Source organism: Lepisma saccharinum, chromosome 18, assembly GCF_977018435.1.
Source record: "Lepisma saccharinum chromosome 18, izLepSacc3.1, whole genome shotgun sequence".
Taxonomy (NCBI): domain Eukaryota; kingdom Metazoa; phylum Arthropoda; class Insecta; order Zygentoma; family Lepismatidae; genus Lepisma; species Lepisma saccharinum.
The window spans coordinates 39,891,868-39,908,573 of record NC_139246.1 but is presented as its reverse complement, the minus strand read 5'-3'; the positions used below and the strand labels follow the sequence as shown (position 1 = coordinate 39,908,573).

Below are 16,706 nucleotides of genomic sequence, written 5' to 3'. Positions count from 1 at the left end.
GACCAGAGGGAGAAGGAGCCTTCGAAACTGACAGCAGAATGACAATTTTTCGCCAACCTCTCGCATTGTATGAATGTATTGAATTTCTAAGTGTCAGTTTCTCGTGGAGATAGCTAGGTGTTAGTAATTTTAATACCTTATATATTAAAAAACATTGATGCAGAACACGTCGCCTAGACATGTTAAAAATTTCGTATGCACTGAGCAAGCCCGAAGATGTGCTCATTTCTCCTGATCGAGAGAACGTAACGAATATAGGAATTCTGTATTTTATGTATTCTGTTCGATATTTTACGTTGTAAATTCGTGCCGTACACCACTTCACAATAATAAAAAATAAGATATACAGTAAAACCTCGTTAACCCGGACAGGCAAAAAAAAAAACAGATTGCAAGGTTTTAAATGTGGCTAAAAGTCAACAATCGCATCCGTCGTATGTACTGCATTGTATGTACAGTATTGCTTTACATTTTACTATACTGTATAGTGTATTTAGGTCAATGCCCTTTAAATACACCATAATAAACGTGTTTTGTTGCTATAAACGGGGTTTAAATGCCCTTTCTACTGTTATTTTAGGTTATTTCAGTTAATCCGGACTTTCGTTAAACAGGTCAACTTATTCTCCCCATTAGTCCGGATTAACGAGGTTTTACTGTATTAAAGTTTCGATGCCGATATGAATTGATTTTCACCAAGTAACAAATACAAAATATGATAACCTTAATTAAATACAAACAAAAATTATAAGGAAATTATTAACATTATTAAATTACATACTCACTATTCACTAATTGTACATTATTTATTACATTAACTAATCATGCAGCACTTAATACCATTCTGGTGTCCCGAATGGGTGGATTAAACACTAAAGAATATGTTCATCACATCAATGTATATTTTGTATTTTATTTTTTCTATTTTTTTGTGGTATACCTATTATGTATATTATAAACAATTGAGTAAATAAGAGAGAATAAGAAAGAAAAACCGTTTAAATTCAGGAAACCGATGTCCTGGTTTATTTAAACGTACCAAGACACAAAGCGCAAACCCTCGAATGTATGCGGGTGGAGGCAGGCTTACTTCGGGGGTTCCATCCCCCACCCGTTATTTTTTCTTCTTTCATAAATTTCATCTAATCAACTTTCTTCATCGTTGAGATTATCCAGAAGGGAAAGGAAAATAATATAAAAAACAATTTTAAGGATAAATCTTCATATTGCATTTAAAAACTATTATTCATGAAACCAGTGGCACAGGTTTGAAACGTCATCGCCTACAAGTGGTCTTAGGTTCGATACCCCGGTTGGGGCACATGGCACGATGTTCGGATCCCACTTTAAACTGTAGGTCCAGTCCCGATTAGCCTCTCTGTACATAAAGTTAACTTAAAACCAGAACTCAACGAACGAAGTTAATGTAAGACTTCCCAAAGTCGGAACATGTGAAGGAACCTTTTTTCCCTCAACTCTAACCTTTCCATATTGAATACATGATATAACAGGCTCTGCTTAAAGTATTAAACAAATATTTGAGTAGCTTAAATAGAGATAATGAAATACATGTATTGTATATTGTACTCTCTTCTATCAATTCCTATTTCATTTCAAAACATCTACAGTTATTAATCTTCTAATATATAAAAATGGATGTGTTTGTTCCGGCATAACTCTCGAACGCCTGGAGCGATTTCAACCAATCTTGGAACACGTATCACTTGCAATCTCCAACGAAATACTGTGGGGGTAAGACACCCCTGGCACCCCTAACGGAGCGAGTGGGATGGGGTGGTATGCAAAAATAATCGAAAACGACCGATATTACGTAGTGTGGAATCCATAGCTTTCGGGGTCGCTAAGATGAATAGTGACCCTCCCTATGTCTTTCAATTTATTTATTCTTGCTCTTGGACGTGAAATTAAAAATGTTCTTTATAATCAAGTTTTAAGTTAAATTAACATTATAGTGAATTTGTAAAAGATTTTACTTTATAATTTGTATACTGTACTTATACTTTTAAATACCTGTAAATAAAATTAGTTAATTTTACACTATAGGGTCATTCCACATGAAATCAACTAAGATTTTGACACCCACCAACTCCGATTTCGATGAAATTTGGTATACACCTTTCTTTATGGTTGAAAGAAACCCCCTAAAATTTCTTCACTCTATCTCAAACGGTTTTCATTTTACAGCACTTTGAAATGTCATTAAATCAGTGTTGTCTGTCACTCTTGAGACCCTCGACACAAGGTACCTTGCTTACATTTTATTTCTTTTCTCCTTAACCAATCATCAGATCTCTTTGAAATTTTACACAAAGTTCAATAAAATAATGAGGATTTCAGAAAAAAATACATTAGCACTCAAAAATTTTTACAAATGCCTATAAAAATACTAATAATGGATTTGTAGGTTATTTTTGTGGTGGGAAAAGTAGGTTACGAAAATCTGAATTTTCATCATGTGGGTATGATGGAACCAAAAACTTTTGATGTTGAAAATCATTGAAAAGACATGCTCTTTCTCTACAAAAAATAAAATTTTTGTTTTTTTTATTCCTTCTAACGAAACTTTTACGATTTTTGGAAATTACCTAAGATTTCAGGGTCAATCCGTACCAAATGGTCCAGCACTGGTCGCTCGACCATTTTTAAACATTTTCATTTGTTTGTCGTTGTAACCCCTTTACAAGGGTAGTTCAAAACAGGCATTATTTCTCTAAGACTAGACTTCGTTTGAAAATGGCGGCCATTTTTGTTTCATGACTTGCAACATTTTTGCCCTATGCAGACAGTTGCAATAAATACGATAACTCAGCTAAGAAAAATTATATAAATCTTGGGTAAAGAACATTGTTATCAATACATTTCAGGCTACATTTTATGTTCCGCATCTTTTTTTACCACATCTAATTCATTATTTTCCTGTTTAATAGAAGATTGGGATAAATAAATACCCAGGCAACGCCAAGTAATCAGCTACGTAGTAATAACGATAAAGCGTAGGGATGAGCCGATACCAGTGGTATCAGTATTGGAAAGTATCTATTGGGTTTTATTTACCGATACCAGGCGAAATGTTTCCGATGTTTTGATCGTTCGCTGGGTCTGGAAAGTATAAACAATTCGTAGTTCCATTGATATTGTACACATATGTGAATAAACTGTATTTTGTGATTACATATAATTTAGTTTTATATACTGACGCAATTTTTTATTTGGTTGAAAACAAAGTTTTGGTTAATTGATGATTACAATTGAAGTGGAATAATATTAATCAAAATTTTCAACAACTTTTTTATGAAGCTTCTCTGGCGATGAATGAAGAATAAACGATATCACTTATTCATCAACTCTTTAATAGTTCAAAGTGGTCAGCCCTAATCAAATGTCTACTATATTGAGTGATTATAAATTCTTATCAACGTTACCATGGATGTCTTTAATGAGTTTATTGTTAGCCAATAATCAGTGGCGTGCACAGGATTTTTGTAAGGTAGGTTGCATGCTTATAATGTTCGGGTTATGTCTTCTATATCTTGCAGTTAGTCTTATATTTTCTCATTTTTTCCTCCATTTGAGGTTCCTTTTTTACTAGTACTGGGTCAAAAGTGGAGTTACGACCTCCACACCTCTTGGGCACGCAACTGTCACCTATCCACTTCAGAAATGCAACTCACGATAATCTGCGTTATAATCTTAGTATATAATTTGATATCATATGTGGGTTTAAGGGTTACAAGTACGTAAAGAAAACAGTCGTTCTAATCAATATTTCTATTCCATAAATATCGCATTTCACTCATAATCGTCACATATTTTATACAAATGTTTATTCAGCGGAGTAAATCTGTACGTTGAACGTGGCAACACGGCAAGCATTGACTCGCAGCGCCCACCAGCTTCCGCGGTACAACAGACATCGCTGTGTGCTGTGTTGCCATGTTTCACGAACAGCTTTATTCCGCTGAATAAACATCTGTATAAAATCGCTTTCGTAATGTGAATTGACATTGATAATGCATTTTAACAACAGATTCAAGGAGCTTCAAAACAATACCAATATTGTATTTGTAGGACTACCCAATACGAAGAAAACGTTGTTTCGTAAAATTGCTAAAAACTGTTTTTTGGGAAATTTTGAAAACCTGAAAATTAAAAGAAATTGTTTAGAACCATTCTGCTTGCATCCTTCTAAAATTTCGTAACGATCGGAAAACTCGTTCTTGATTTACATAATTTCAAAGATGGCGATCGTTTGCAAAACTAAGAAAAACGAGCCCCTTTTTGTTCTCACCACGATAAAGAATAGAAGGCATACTAGATAACAAATTGGTTAGCTTAGATTAACGCAGAATTGAATAAGCTAAATTTTGATGTAACTCGTTCTACTGTAGGTTTACTGGTTATTTTTTAATTGGAGCCCAAACTCAAGTATCTATCATTTTTAATTAGACAGTAGACAGCATGACCAGGGAGGAGGGCAAGATAGTACTTTCCGTACACTAAAATTACCAGTAATGTAAGAAGTTACTTTTTAAAAGTAACTAAAATACAGGCATAATTACTTGGTTCCAAAAGTAACTGAGCTACAGTTACTCATTTTGAAAAATAACTGTTACAGTTACTTTCGGCTGGATGTTTTCTTGCACGCAAATTACATACAATGATTAATAATTGCAAGAAAGAAATATTTGAAAACGTACATGTGTTTAATTTTGTCTGAAGTACATACGTCTACTTACATGATCATACAATCATGTACTATTATTTATTATTATTGCAACAAATAAAGTTCAAATGATGCAACAAAGACTCGTCAGTCGTATCGTATCACCCTTACGCGCACAAATAGTTGTAATCAAAGTTGCCAAATTTATCTTTTCCCTCAGGTTACAAATTTTTAAGTTAGCAATTTCAGTGTCGTAAAGTAACTGTAAAACGTTGATAACGTTCCTCTAATTGCAAGATAATAACTCTGTTACAAACTAGCTACTTACAGTTAGAATTATATTTAAAAATTAACAGTTACTTTCAAAGACTAATACTTACCCATCCTAAATGTTTCATGACACAATCGAAGAAACACTGGAAAAGGAAAAAGAAATATCGATATTCAAACAAATGATTTCTTGTTAATCAGAATCTTTCAGTGGCGTGCATACAATGTAAACTGCCGAAGCATTGCTTCGGAATGCATTAACGTAACAGTATGTATGTATTATGCCATTATAATCACACGATTATTAAATAATATCTAGATAAAACCGTTCCATTTCTTCGCTACACATACAACAAATACCAGCCCCTGCACTGAGGTTGAGCCCAAGCGATCTCCCTCTCGCATCAGTTCAGCACTGACAGACAGTTGCGCGCGCACCTCAAGGTCACGGGCCGTGTGCGTCAATTTCTGCTACAAACGAAACTAACATCGAACAGGGAGTTAGTTCAGAGTCTATACAGAGACAGAGAGTGTATTGGAGTGTTTCAACTCGTATTGTTTTCGGTTTTCTTCAGTTTACGGGTTTGGTTTATATATATATATATAATATTATTTTGCTTATAGTAAAATTGATATTAGATCTTTCGATATCCATTCTTTTAATTTAAACTATTACCAGCTGTGATTTTTTCAAGGCAAGCCTTCCTCTTTATTTACTATTATTTACTTGAACATTATATATTCAGCGTTTCGGCTACCTAAATGGTCACCGCACGTCACTGGAATTTTTCCTACTTTCTAACACCTAAAGCTTACAATACAGCATTAGTGATCATGTTAGGAGGCAGCAACTGTTTGTACAAATTTACAAGGGAGCAGGTGGGTAAATTTCCACATTTATAATTAATTACTTAATAAAAGTCCATTCGAATGGTTTCGTTATAATTTCAATAATATTATACATACCTTAAAAAGAATAAGATAAAGAATAACCGGAATAAGAAAACCATGTATTAAAAACTAATATGTAGAGCACAACCGGAGCCGGCTTCAAGCTCAGCCGATCTCAAGTGCAGTCACGCTGCCGCAATGGGTGATGGAAAACAAGCAGCCTCACGTGACTGCAGCGGCGCCGCCCATTGGCTGCCATTCTGGATCGGACGCATTCCCTTTACTCGATTTCCTACTACATTTATTCTTTACATTCTCATCTGTTAGGTTTGTGTTATATATAGACGTATTTTCCGAAATCTCATCTTCACATTGATATAGGATACGCATCACAATTTTGTTTCATATCTGCTGTCACAAGCTACCCCTTCCAAAGCAAACTTCAATGGTTTTGAATAAGGTAAAACCACGGCACCTCTTTGTTTGAACTCAATCTTCCGTGACGTCACACTAATGTTGTCCATATCGTCCACAAACAACTTTACATTTCGAAATTTTGAAATTCTACAAGAAAGCTTCCTGTATGGATGAGATAATCATTGCCTCGAGTGTAGACCCGCCCCCCCCCCTTTCAATTCAAACAATGGTTCCACCTATCACAAACCTAAACATACTACTTACCCTAACATCCTTTATCCCACGGTCACTGCTGAAAATTGCTCGTATCGCAAAATCTGTAGATAGAAAAGAAAGAATGCATTTTGAATTGCCAGAATTCTCATGTGGCAGGAATAAATTTTTTGTGTCGTGTATATTTTGTGAAACTGTGAAATTACGCCATTTACGAATTACAGCCTAAAAGTGTGTTCAGCCTAAAAGTAGACGTGGCTCTTAATACTGAGAATTTTAATACAAGAAGCTGTATAATTGCTAAAAGTTACCGCGGCATAGAATATTGTCTGGCCACAGATGGTAAGTTTTGATTTTTGAAGCATTTCTCCAGAGAGTTTCGACAAACAATGGTGAGTTGTGAGCAATGTATAAACGCTAGTCAATGGGTTAGTGAGTTATTGACATCTTGAGACTAGTATCTTAAATTTTAGCTTCTTTCAACATAAGGTCTTCCCCGATGGCTTAGTGGTAACGTCGTTGCCTTATAATCAAAGTCTCCCTGTTTCGATCCCCGGCGGAGTATGGTTCGGATCCCACTTTAAACTGTAGGTCCAGTCCCGATTAACCTTACTGAGAATAAAGTGGACTTAATACATCAAATCAACTAATCAATTTTTCAACAGAAATGACAAGTATTTTTTTGACAAGCAAGCATATTTTAAGCAGAGAATTATTGTTGGACTTGTATGTTCCGTTGTCATGGGTGGGACACGTAGGCTACATTTTTTATATTATAGTAACTCCTCTAATGATAGTTAAGCATTTTTCTTACAGTTTCTCTTCAAAGAAATATGATACTTAACATTGTAGATTAAATATAACTACCCTGAAAATACTTTCCCAGATTTGTAGCTACAAGTGAACAGTTTTGTGTCTCACGGGTAGGACAGACAAAACACTGTCTCTACACTTAATGACAAATTTATATTAATTTGTGTGAATTGTTAAACTTAAAAAATAAATTATTTTTGACCAAGAGAAAAGGTCTTGAATATAATTTAATATTTTACTGGAGTTGAGAGGAAAATGTAACAGTTAAAGGAGAAATTAATTGTTTCTTGGTGTCACGGGTGGAACACAATAGAAAACACAAGTGAATCAACAAGTTGAAATAAGCGAATAATATGTAAAACACCGTTTACTTTCTAACTTAATTATGTATAATACTTGAATTTTTATTCAAAATACAATTTTAGATTGTTCGCTCACAAGATAAGGTAAAGTTACAGCATTGCATTTTAATTTTAAAAATTGAAATTCTGGGGCACTATCATTTATTCCATATTTCCCAGTTTCCTGAAAGAAGGATAGTATTGACCAAAGAGTATAGACTCGGTAGAGCAGCGGGGAGAATGAAATCGATCGTCTTTTGTTTCGGAAAATTGAGCGCCAATTTTTGCCTGACTATCTCTGCTTGCATGTTGCGTAAGTAAATAACGTGCTAAATTTTGCACCAACAATCGGGTTCTTCAACAACAGTTAAGCACAACTTCACATTCGGGTGGGGAACAGTTTCCGCAATTCTAATGTATCATTGGATCTGACGCGCGTAGGAAGTAAGGAATGCCTAGAGAGGCAGAAAAACAGAAATGAGAAAACAAATGGAGAATTAATATTATTAAAATGTCCCACGTTTGTCAAGAGACCAATTTACCTTCCATGTAGACGCCACTTATGCTCGCCTCAATACAATCAAGTTCAAAGATATGTGAATAAATTGTCCATCAGCATTTAATTTGATTTTACATCCTTTGCTCTTAAATGAGATGGATTTTTACTAGTAGTGTTAGGAGAAAAGTTTGTCACGTTCGCTGTTTTGTCTCAGTTCTGAAGCCTTACATCGCACAAACCAAAGCAGATAAGTATGGTGATGGGCAATCGAATACACATATTTTTGATTTGAACTTGGCAGTGCTAAACTTGACAATGTGAATACCATATTTAACCCATAATAGTCGCAGCCTGTTCTTTCTGCCCAAAAATTGGTTTATAACCTTTCATCTCGTAATCGTCACATACTGAAACGAAACAGAAGGGTAAATTCTGTAAGACCTTACTTCGTAACAGTGCATTCAATTTTTTCAAGTGTAATATTTCGACTATAATGCACAATCAACGACTAATGTGTTAACTTTTTCCGCAAAAAACGGTTCCTAAAATGTCCCGAAAAAATTATGTGACGATTATGAGGCGAAATACGGTAATTGAAAAACGTCACTCCTATCAACTTATGTGGACCTTTGGGACTAAAACCCCGTACCAGCTAATTGTAGACCAGGCAAACGAGAACAAGTCTCTGCGCAAGTAGTGGCGGAAATAGTGACGCAAGACGGCTCCACCAATGAACAGTGAGAGAAACGGGATTGTGTAATGGGCGACGGGAGTTACTCGATTTCCTATGCAGCTTTGCAAACTTTTGAAAAGGATAATACCGAACGCACATGGCAAACGGACCGTATTTTTGTCTCCAGGTCCGTACGATTGGTTTAAGAATTTCTTAGGGAAATATAAGGATAAAACTGCAAGAGCAAATTTTGACAAGCCGTCCATTTAGCGTACGGACTAAGGTCTGGACTGTACGTCCGTACATGTAGAGGAGAAGGTCTAAATATGGGCGATGGTTTAAATATGGGTTTAGGAGTTATCAGTTCTCCCAGGTGCTGCAGCCTGGTAGAGTGTATGGGAACTGGTTATCTGTCAAGGACAAAGGTTGCGGCGCTCATTCGCAAGAGAAAGTGGTGGTTAGTTACGGCCTTGGACGCTGTTATAGAATTGCGTTCTCCGAAAACTTTTTGCAGGTATGTTTTAACTCAATGTTTTCTGAATTCTCATCTGCTTTGTATAGGTTATGATATTAGCGGTACATAAAACAAATGTGGGCTTATATAATACCATGATTTGTTTGTGAAATATGTACCACAGAGAGCGAAAATAAATTGAAGAAGAAAAATAGCGTGATGGTCTAAATATGGGCTATGACATGAGGTCTAATGCTGAGATCACATTTTCAACAAATATTTGGATGTTTTTCTTAATTTCGATTTTTTCCATTCGACGTGATTTTCAAAACAACAGATTATTCATAAATATGAATTGTATAATGTTTTAGCGATAAATGACTGTTTGTTTTTAAAATTTATCTGCATTTTGTGATATTGCCACTAGTAGCCCATATTTAGACTACAATTTTGAAATACATCATGTTACCATTTTTTGAAATTGCCATAAGTAGCCTGTCTTCTACGCAAAGGGAGACCTCCTATACTTTAGGTATATATTTCATAGATATGCATTTTAAAGGCAGGTGCTTTAATTATTATTTTTTTTCCTCCGAAAATGACAAAATAAAAAGGGAGGGGGCCATATCTAGACCTTTTCCTTGACGGTCAGGGCCGTAAGGTTGGCAACGCTGTGCTTTGACCACCCGATTTCCCTCTACCTCCTCTACCAATATGCGCGGCCCAGATCTATAGTTAGACGTGGCAGGGTATAGAGCTCACCCAATAATGTGCCTGTTTTTATTTTTAAAAGAGTCTCTGCGTCTAAGTAAACAAAATGTCGCATCATTGTAGGCTACATTTAAAGAATTCTCAACAGGGTTGGTTAACGGTCCAGGAACCGAGACATTCTAATGGGTTCTATTGGATTCCTCAACAGGAGCGGAACGCTTTCTCTCACACAAATTGAATTCGGTCGAACTTGCGTATTGTTTCTTTGAAAGAAGTTTGTGAACCGTATTTAAATTGATCCGGAGAAAAGTGTTCCTTGACCGTATTTAAACTGATCCGGAAAAAAGCTTCCCGGACCGTATTTAAATTCATCCGAAAAAAAGGTTATTGAACCGAATTTAAATTGATCCAGAAAAAATGTTTTTGTACCGAATTTAAATTCATACGAAAAAAAGGTTCCTGGAGCGAATTGAAATACTTTACAGATAATGTTGTTTACGGTCCAGAACCCATTTGGACCGAAATTGAGTTTATTTTTAATTCCTGGACTTTTAACAACGCCGATTATCACTACTGAATTACGGACTGACTGTTATCAGTATATTTCATAATAATTTGTTACAACCCGAATATACTTTTCAGTGTACTACATTATTTACATAATCTGTTTTCACGTGGTTACTATTAGGAAAGATGGGTACTAAAATCTCTCAAAATTGGCATACAAAATAGCAAAATACAAAATAGGCACTACTATTGATAATTATCGACAGATTATTCATAATTTTCCCATATTAGTCACTCTAAATGCAAATAAATTTCGCTTGTTTGACATAGGTAACAACAGGTACTATAAAATTCAGAAATGGTCTGTAAAATTCTACATTCTATGGTCAAGGAAGTAGAAACGACCTTAGGGTAAATCCAGCCTACTTATGACATACATTATTGCATAAAATTCTATAACAGATTACCAAGTTCAACCCACCCAATGTTTTTCAAAAGTTGTCGCTACTGTCTATTAACACGTGGAAAATTTGCACCCTACTTACCTGCCTTGATGTTTAGATGTTTAGCACACGTGTTTGTCAATGGCTTCATTATCTTCATAAATAGGTCCGTATTAATTCCACCCTGCAGTGAAAACTAACTGTGTCATTATTTGTTATTTGTTCTCCTGAAAATTATATAGAAATTATATAAAAGCTACGTTTCTCAGTATGTTCACTATAGGTGTGGTCCAGGTATTAAAACAAAGTAATCTAATTTTTTTTAGTTGATTGTAAAAATACGAAATTCTGAAACAATATTTCTTATCTGAACAATTTGAAATCCACTTCCGATTTGGAGCAGAAAATGTAAATTTTTGGGACTATTATAATTATTATTATCATTGTCAGCTATAACTAGAACATATTAGGATAATATAGCGTGTCCAAATATTATTCACCTCATAAATGTTGTCCATAAAATGTTTCTACGCAAGTGAAGTGGAGGTCGTTAGTAGTAACATGAAGAACATCTCAAAAAAATTCTTCCATGTATATTTGGCAACACTTGGTACCATCATGCATTGCGACAAAACAGTAACATCACTAGGGAACGGAACTTTATGTGCTAAAAAACTCAGAAATATTTATTTTTTATGTGTCATAAAGGTTGAAAATATGTGATAAAAACAGGAAAATATGTGACAAAAATAAAAACATTTGGTAACAAAAACAAACTATAACATGCATTTTAAACACCTGAAATTAGTTTCTAAATGATTACCTCTTAGCGAGCTATTTTTTGGAAGAGTTGCAGTGGATCACCATAGTTCTTTCCAAATTCTCCATTGTAAATCTGTGACGATTATCTCTAAAAAGCATCTTATATTGTGAGAAAGATGGCTCCACGTCACAAGAAACAATTCTTGCATATTTGAAGCACGAAATGTCACTAACGCTGAAGTTTTCCAAAGCTTCCTCTTCCTCTACTTCACCTCCTTCCAAAACACATGCAATTTGGCACAATGTTTGAAAACCTTGGTTTTTCCTCAAAAATTCTGTATATTTAGACATTTAGATCCAGTGAGTTCTTTCAGTTTCGTTTCTACTATACGGACTTCACCAATGGAAGCTGCCAAAGTGTTCGCGGACGATTCAAGCTTTCATATGGAATTAGAGAGAATGGACAGGTTTGTTGAGATGTATGCCAATTCGACTTTTAAGGAGGGCTCCATCAACAGTTCTTGCAGAATTCTTCTTTGTCGAGATCATTTACAACAGATACAATTTTTTTCAAAGTTCTGGGCATAACATCTGCATCGCGTAACTACAGGAGTAGGGGGAAGGGGAACCTCAGGACATTTTTGTTTAAAAATGTCTATTCTTCTAGGCGACTTGATAAAAACTTTCTTCCCATTTGAAACCAGTTTATCGACATTGGGATAAAGAGCTCTTATCTTTTCACATATTCTATGCAACGCATGCGCCACACATGTAACGTGCACCATTTTGGGGTAGCTAACGGCAAGACCACTGCATGTAAACTGCAGCATCTGTCAAGAGAAGAACATTGTCAAATTTTATGTCTTCTGGCCACAATAGCTGCATTGCTTCATTAAAAAGCCTTGCTATCGTTACGTGTAGCCAGCCCCAGCTACTTACAGCTATTTTCTCCCGATAGGATCGTAGGCGAGGTGCCAGAAGTCTGCCAGCGAGCGTTTTCAAAGACAAAACAAACCTAGCACTCTCGATATGAAAGAGGTGCGGAGAATAAACATTTTTCCTTGGAGGATTTCGAGGTAGATGAAGTCAACGAGCGATTTTATGTATTTAAAATGAAAATTCGCAAAATATGTATTTACATACGGAAAACTGGAAAATATGTGTTTTTATGTAAAATAAAATTTGCTGTGTTGACATATAAGGCTATGATAAGAATTTTGGCAAAAATGAGGGTCTCTATCTTATCGCAGAAAAAAACATTTATTTACCTAAAGTTCCTTTCCCTAAACATCACTGTGCAGGAAAATGTAATGTCTGTGTTGTGGGAAACGAAATCTCCTAGCGCCCCTCGATTTCTTTATGTGGGGTTAAGTGAAGGACATCGTCTATCAAGATAGTTACGTATTTGTTGGAATTGAAAGCCAGGATCGAGGAGGCTGTGTCAACAATCAACGTGAATATGATCCGCAACACGTGGAGTGAATTCGTCAATAGACATGATATTGTGAAAGCCACTCAGGGTGTCTTTGTAGAGGTTTATTAATAATGAGAACTATATTCACTAAAAATCCCTTGAGTCAATGAATGTAATACCATACAGAAAAACTTTATACAGTAAAGATATATTATCTGTTATCTATCTCCAAGAACATCATTTATTGAAATACTTGCAAAATCTGAAAAATAGTCAATGTGCTTTTCGTAGGATTTTATAGGTTCACATTATAATATTTCATAGTTCAAGGGGGATAGGCACTTCCCCTGAGTACGGACCTGGCTGTACAAGGTAGAACTATTTCACCAAATAAATTACAACTAGCACGGATTTATTTTTAATACGTAATTGTGATTGTTGCTATATAATTTTCCATCAAAAACATGGTCTTCCTGCAACAAATTGTAGCAACAATAATGGTTTGCAGTGGCGTTAAATCACCAAATATTAACAAAGAAAAGAGGCCATGCGTCGATAATCGTTTCTACTTTAACTTACCTGAGTTGTGTGAACACAGAATAACACGCACAAAACTGCAAGACAAATCCTCATGTTGACTCACAAACAACTGCCAATCGATTCCGTATGTTGACGGTGTCTCAGCCACACGACTGACCATGATGTTTATTATGTAGTAAAATTTCTTCCAATACTACAACAATGATTGTGGCAAACCTAGATTCTTTTTTATCGTAGTTTGTAATGAGGTTATGCTTGGTACGCAGACCATGAAGTGAAACGGAGGCTGTTAACATTTGAGAAAACCTGAGAACACTGGCGCGATATGTGGAGGGAGAATCCTTTTTTACTTCAGTCGTCAGCCATGGCTAATATAGACAATAGCTGTGTCGCTTATCTCGTTGATAAAGGTTGCATGTTCTCCCTCTCTCTGATTCTCGTTGATTCCATGCGTCTGCAGAGTAGTAGGGTGAATTTGGCGAAAATTTTGCTCCAACGCGGAATTAAATACTATAGAGAAGATTTTTTACAGGAACCTTTCCCAATGTTAGGAAAACTCAAATCCAAAAAGCCAAATGGTGGAAGCTTGGGGAAATCATTTTATACGAGGATTAGTCAATAATTAGTGAAATTAGCAAAACTTTTTGCTCCAAGCCGGAATTAAATACTACAGATAAGATTCTTGATAGGAATGTTCCCTTATGTTAAGCTAACTCAAATCCAAAATTCTAAAAGATGGAAGCTTGGGGAGATCATTCTACAACGAGGGTCGGTCAATAAGAATTTCCACTTTGCGTTAATTTTCTTTGGGTTGGCCACGCTGCTTTCTGCAAGTGCATGTCAATGGAGCGTGTATTTGACATGTGCTTAGTGTATATTTAACCTTCACAACTATTTTTTCTTTCGTTTTGTTTTACAGGGTAAAACTGACAGCACCTCCATTTGTACGTACAATAACTCTAGAACTGCCCAGCAATATATCTTCTTCACATTGTGGTTCATTTCTTCCTCTTCTCAGCGCTTCGAACTCATTTGCATCCATATTTGAATCTTTAAACTTAGATTCCGGCCAACCTTGCATGACGTACTTTTTTACCTGTTTCAGCATCGCATCTTGTTCTTGCAAAGTTCGGAAGACATCTTTCAGACGATCCGTAAGCTTGATCACATTTACAAACTGAATCATGTCCGTATCAACTGTTTCCCCTTGAAACGGCAATCTTGACAATAGATCTGCTACTGCAACATTTTTCTTGTACACTATTTGGAATACATCTGCGGAAAAAATTAATGCCTCCCAAAAACGACTTTAATTCCTTCACGTTACGCGGACGTGGACATTTAAGCAATGCTTCAATCTTGCACTGGCACGTTTAATTCCTTCCGCAGAAAGTTCATATCCAAAATAGTGAATGGATGATTGAAAGACCTTGCACTTTTCTAAATTAACCTTCACGTTATATTGAGGTAACCTGTCCATGACCTCAATACATCTACCAACCGCTTCTTTCAATTCAGAACCACAAATTAGAATATCGTCTCGATATGCAATCACATAATGTAGACCATGCGAGATTTGTTCAATTACTCTCTGAAATATTTGCGACGATATTTTTATTCCAAACGGTAATCTTGTGTGTTGTAATAATCCTCATGGCGTGTTCAATACAAGCAACCTTTTCGCTTTTTCACTCAAAGCTATTTGCCAGTAAGCTTTTTGCAAATCCAAACTAACAAATACGGTATTTTCTCTAACATTCTGGAAAATATCCTCTAACAGTGGTAGGGGATAAGAAGCATTTTCTACATATTTGTTTAATGTACTTTTCACATCACAACAAATACGTAAATCTCCATTTTTCTTTTAAATAACAACAACCATCGGACTGGTCATTCACTAGTGTCGACTCTTCCATAAATGCCATTTTCTATCAATTTATCCAATTCTGATTTTAATTTATCTTTAATTTCATATTGCATATTGAAAAATCTCTTAAAAATTGGAGTTGCGTCCGGTTTTAATGGGGTACCAGCTCTAAAATCCTTTATAGCCACTTTTAAATCGCCATCTAGAATAGAATAAAATTATTGCTTGAGAACATTGACGATCCCTTGTATATCATAGCTTTATACAATTATCACATTTATTTAATATATGCATGAAATTACGAACATCAGAGTTCATATTCGAACAACTTCCGTCTCCTGTAGTTCTTTTGGGCGATTTTAATTCCTACCATTGTTTGTGGGGTTCCGTTCGTACAGAGCCCCGGGGTCAAATTGTAGATCAATTCCGTGAGGCACCAGCTGTAACGTTGCTGAATGATGGGACTCCCACATATTTCAGTCATTCCTCAGGCACATACTCTGCGTTGGACTTGTCCTTCTGCAGTCCCAGCCTTGCTCCTACCACATCTTGGAGCGTTCACCCTGATCTCTGTGGGAGTGATCACTTCCCACTCTTTCTTACCCTGGAACATCTTCAGCACTCACGTGAACAACACCCTCACTGGCATCTCAGTCGGGCCGACTGGGGTGCCTTCGAGTGTGCAGTGGACCTTGAAGTCGATCTTGCGTCGACTTTACCACCAATCGACGCCTTAGATGTATTTGTGTCAAGAGTGCATGATGCTGCACGCACCTCCATCCCACATCCCAGTGGAACTGCGAGGCGACGCCCAGTCCCCTGGTGGACTGCGGATATCAGTGCAGCCATCAAGGACCGCAATCATGCCCTAGATCGATTTAATAGGAACCACACTGCCGCAAACCTCGAGTAGTTCCGCATTAGGCTCATCCGAGCCAGTAAGAAGGCGTGCTGGGTCCAATACGTGTCTTCTCTGACGAAGCAGGCTTCGTCGAAAGCCGTTTGGACCAAAGTACGAGTGCATCCAGGGGAGTGCATCTACTCCTCTGAGCGCTCTGGAGCACGATGGGACGTTGTACACCGATTCCGGAGACATTGCTAATATCTTGGGCACGGAGTTTTCTGATGCCACATTTCCGCCGTGAGAAGGACCGTCAGGAACGACGCCCTCTAGTTTTTCAAAGTCATAACACCGAGCCATACAACT

General features: G+C 36.4%; 1 protein-coding gene across 1 annotated transcript in view; it reads right to left on the bottom strand.

Moving 5' to 3' along the window:
* Positions 1–13,819, bottom strand: part of LOC146002014 (uncharacterized) — a 32,280-nt gene extending 18,461 nt beyond the window's left edge. Inside the window, exons 1-4 of the mRNA XM_083139722.1 lie at positions 13,672–13,819; positions 11,019–11,100; positions 6,527–6,579; positions 5,065–5,100 (exon numbers count right to left, since the gene is read on the bottom strand). Coding sequence (XP_082995848.1) covers positions 5,065–5,100; positions 6,527–6,579; positions 11,019–11,100; positions 13,672–13,725 — 225 coding nt within the window. The 5' untranslated portion in view covers positions 13,726–13,819. The remainder of the gene's footprint in view (positions 1–5,064; positions 5,101–6,526; positions 6,580–11,018; positions 11,101–13,671) is intronic.
* Positions 13,820–16,706: the final 2,887 nt, after the last annotated feature.